The sequence below is a fragment of the Oryzias melastigma genome, linkage group LG6 (assembly GCF_002922805.2).
Source record: "Oryzias melastigma strain HK-1 linkage group LG6, ASM292280v2, whole genome shotgun sequence".
In the NCBI taxonomy this organism is placed as follows: Eukaryota; Metazoa; Chordata; class Actinopteri; order Beloniformes; family Adrianichthyidae; genus Oryzias; species Oryzias melastigma.
The window spans coordinates 7,346,911-7,348,712 of NC_050517.1; the positions used below are offsets into that span (position 1 = coordinate 7,346,911).

The following is a 1,802-nucleotide window of genomic DNA, read 5'->3' on the forward strand; positions in this document are numbered from 1 at the left end:
ACACATAATGCAGGTACATTTTGAAAATGAATTAGCATTTCCAGTATTGACTTTTATTTTGATTTTGGGGACACATACGCTTCCATAGGGACGCGGCACCGGACAGGAGCCGGTACCACCAGACGTGGTACTGGACGCCAACTGGAGCCGGGTTAGAGTGCAGGAGCTCTCCAGGTCCTAGCGCCGGGCCTGTTTTAGCTCGCAGCTCTGTGTTTGGAGAGCTGCCCGTCATCTAGTGAGAGCAGCCGGTAAGTTAAAGGGGGGACACCCGCGAGCGCGGTATGGAAAGGCATGTATGAGAAAGTCTGCGATTAATGCGTCAAAAAAATTGTCGGCGTCAAGCACATGTCAGATTAATGCGTTTTTAACGCGACAAATCTGACAGCTCTAGAATAATTTATTACGGTCTCTAGGTCCAAATAACAAGACTTAAAAAAAAAGCATAAATAGAAGGTACAGTAATTATATCCTCATTGTCCTCTGCAGTCTTGCACTGCTGGGTTTTGTTATTTTAGTTTGGGGTTGGACGTTGGTAGTCTTGGTTTGCAGGCTTTGTTTATTTGTTTTCTTTAGGTAGTTTCGGTTAGGCAGACATTAGCAGGGAGCTACTGACTCCGATAGTCAGGGTTGGGTCAGTAGTCTCCCTGACTTATTTTATGTTTGACCAAGGAGGCACACTGAAGGAGCCACAGATTGCAGACCCCTGTCCTAGAATTACTTTACTTAATTGCAGGTTTTTTTTTTTTACTAAAATTTGCATAATTATAATTAAAAGACCACTGCAAATGTTTTTACAATTAATCAAAAATATAACTTTTATTACATTGTGAAACAAATGAATTTGCAACCTTCAAGTCTTGGTATGTAATCAGTATTTTGCCCCCCAAAACTGCAGTATTTTTTTTATTAGGAAAAATCGGTGAGGAGCTGTGAGTGTACAGTAAGTTTTGTGCTACATTATTTCCACTCTTTTCAAGAAAGAGTTCGTGTCGCTCCAAAATCTACAGACTAGAAGTTTCTGACCCTCTTCTTCCTGCCGTCTGCCAGCCTCGCGGGCCGCGTGCTTCCCGCGCTCCCGGCCTCCTCTGCTCTGCTGCCTCTTTTCCCGCCCGTCTCCCACTTTCCTCCCCGGAGGAGGGGCTTCTCCACGGGAGAAATGTCTGGAATTCCGTTTCCGCTTTAGGGAGTGTACACCGATACTTTTTTCCTCCTTCTTGCCTCAAAGTTGTCGTCAGTCGGGACAGTTTTCCGCGAGCTGTCCGGGATTTAACCATCATACATGGCGTCTTCTCCTCAGAAATCTCCGTCTTCTCCTAAATCTCCGACGCCCAAGTCTCCGTCCACCAGAAAGAAGGATGACTCTTTCCTGGGAAAACTTGGTGGAACTTTGGCAAGAAGGAAAAAAGCGAAGGAAGGTAAACAAGAAGGAAATCACTCAAATGAGTTCAGACTCAACTAGATGATCTTTTTTCGTGTGATTTGAGTGGAAAAACATTGCGAGTTAAACACTTAAAACGCATTTTAACAACGAACCCAGAGTTTAACAGACTTTGGCTAAAACTAGTCAGACTTTGACCTCCACTGTAGTGAATGTGTTTCAGACGTGAGAGTGTTTTTGTAGCCGCGGGCTGCGTTTATCCATGTAAGGAGTTGAATCCTCCATTACTGTGAGGAATTCGTAAACAGAGGCGGTCACTCCGCGGCGGAGGAGCGGGCTCCTCCTCCTCCATACCCCCCTGTCATATGTGGTTTGTTTATGTGGACTCATGTGGACTCCAGTCTTACACCTAGAGCTATGAATC

At 45.1% G+C, this 1,802-nt stretch overlaps 1 protein-coding gene across 1 annotated transcript in view; it reads left to right on the forward strand.

The window, feature by feature from the left end:
• Positions 1–1,040: 1,040 nt before the first annotated feature.
• Positions 1,041–1,802, forward strand: part of parvaa (parvin, alpha a) — a 26,478-nt gene continuing 25,716 nt past the window's right edge. The window contains exon 1 of the mRNA XM_024264235.2: positions 1,041–1,415. Within this exon, the coding sequence (XP_024120003.1) occupies positions 1,280–1,415 (136 nt within the window). The 5' untranslated portion in view covers positions 1,041–1,279. The remainder of the gene's footprint in view (positions 1,416–1,802) is intronic.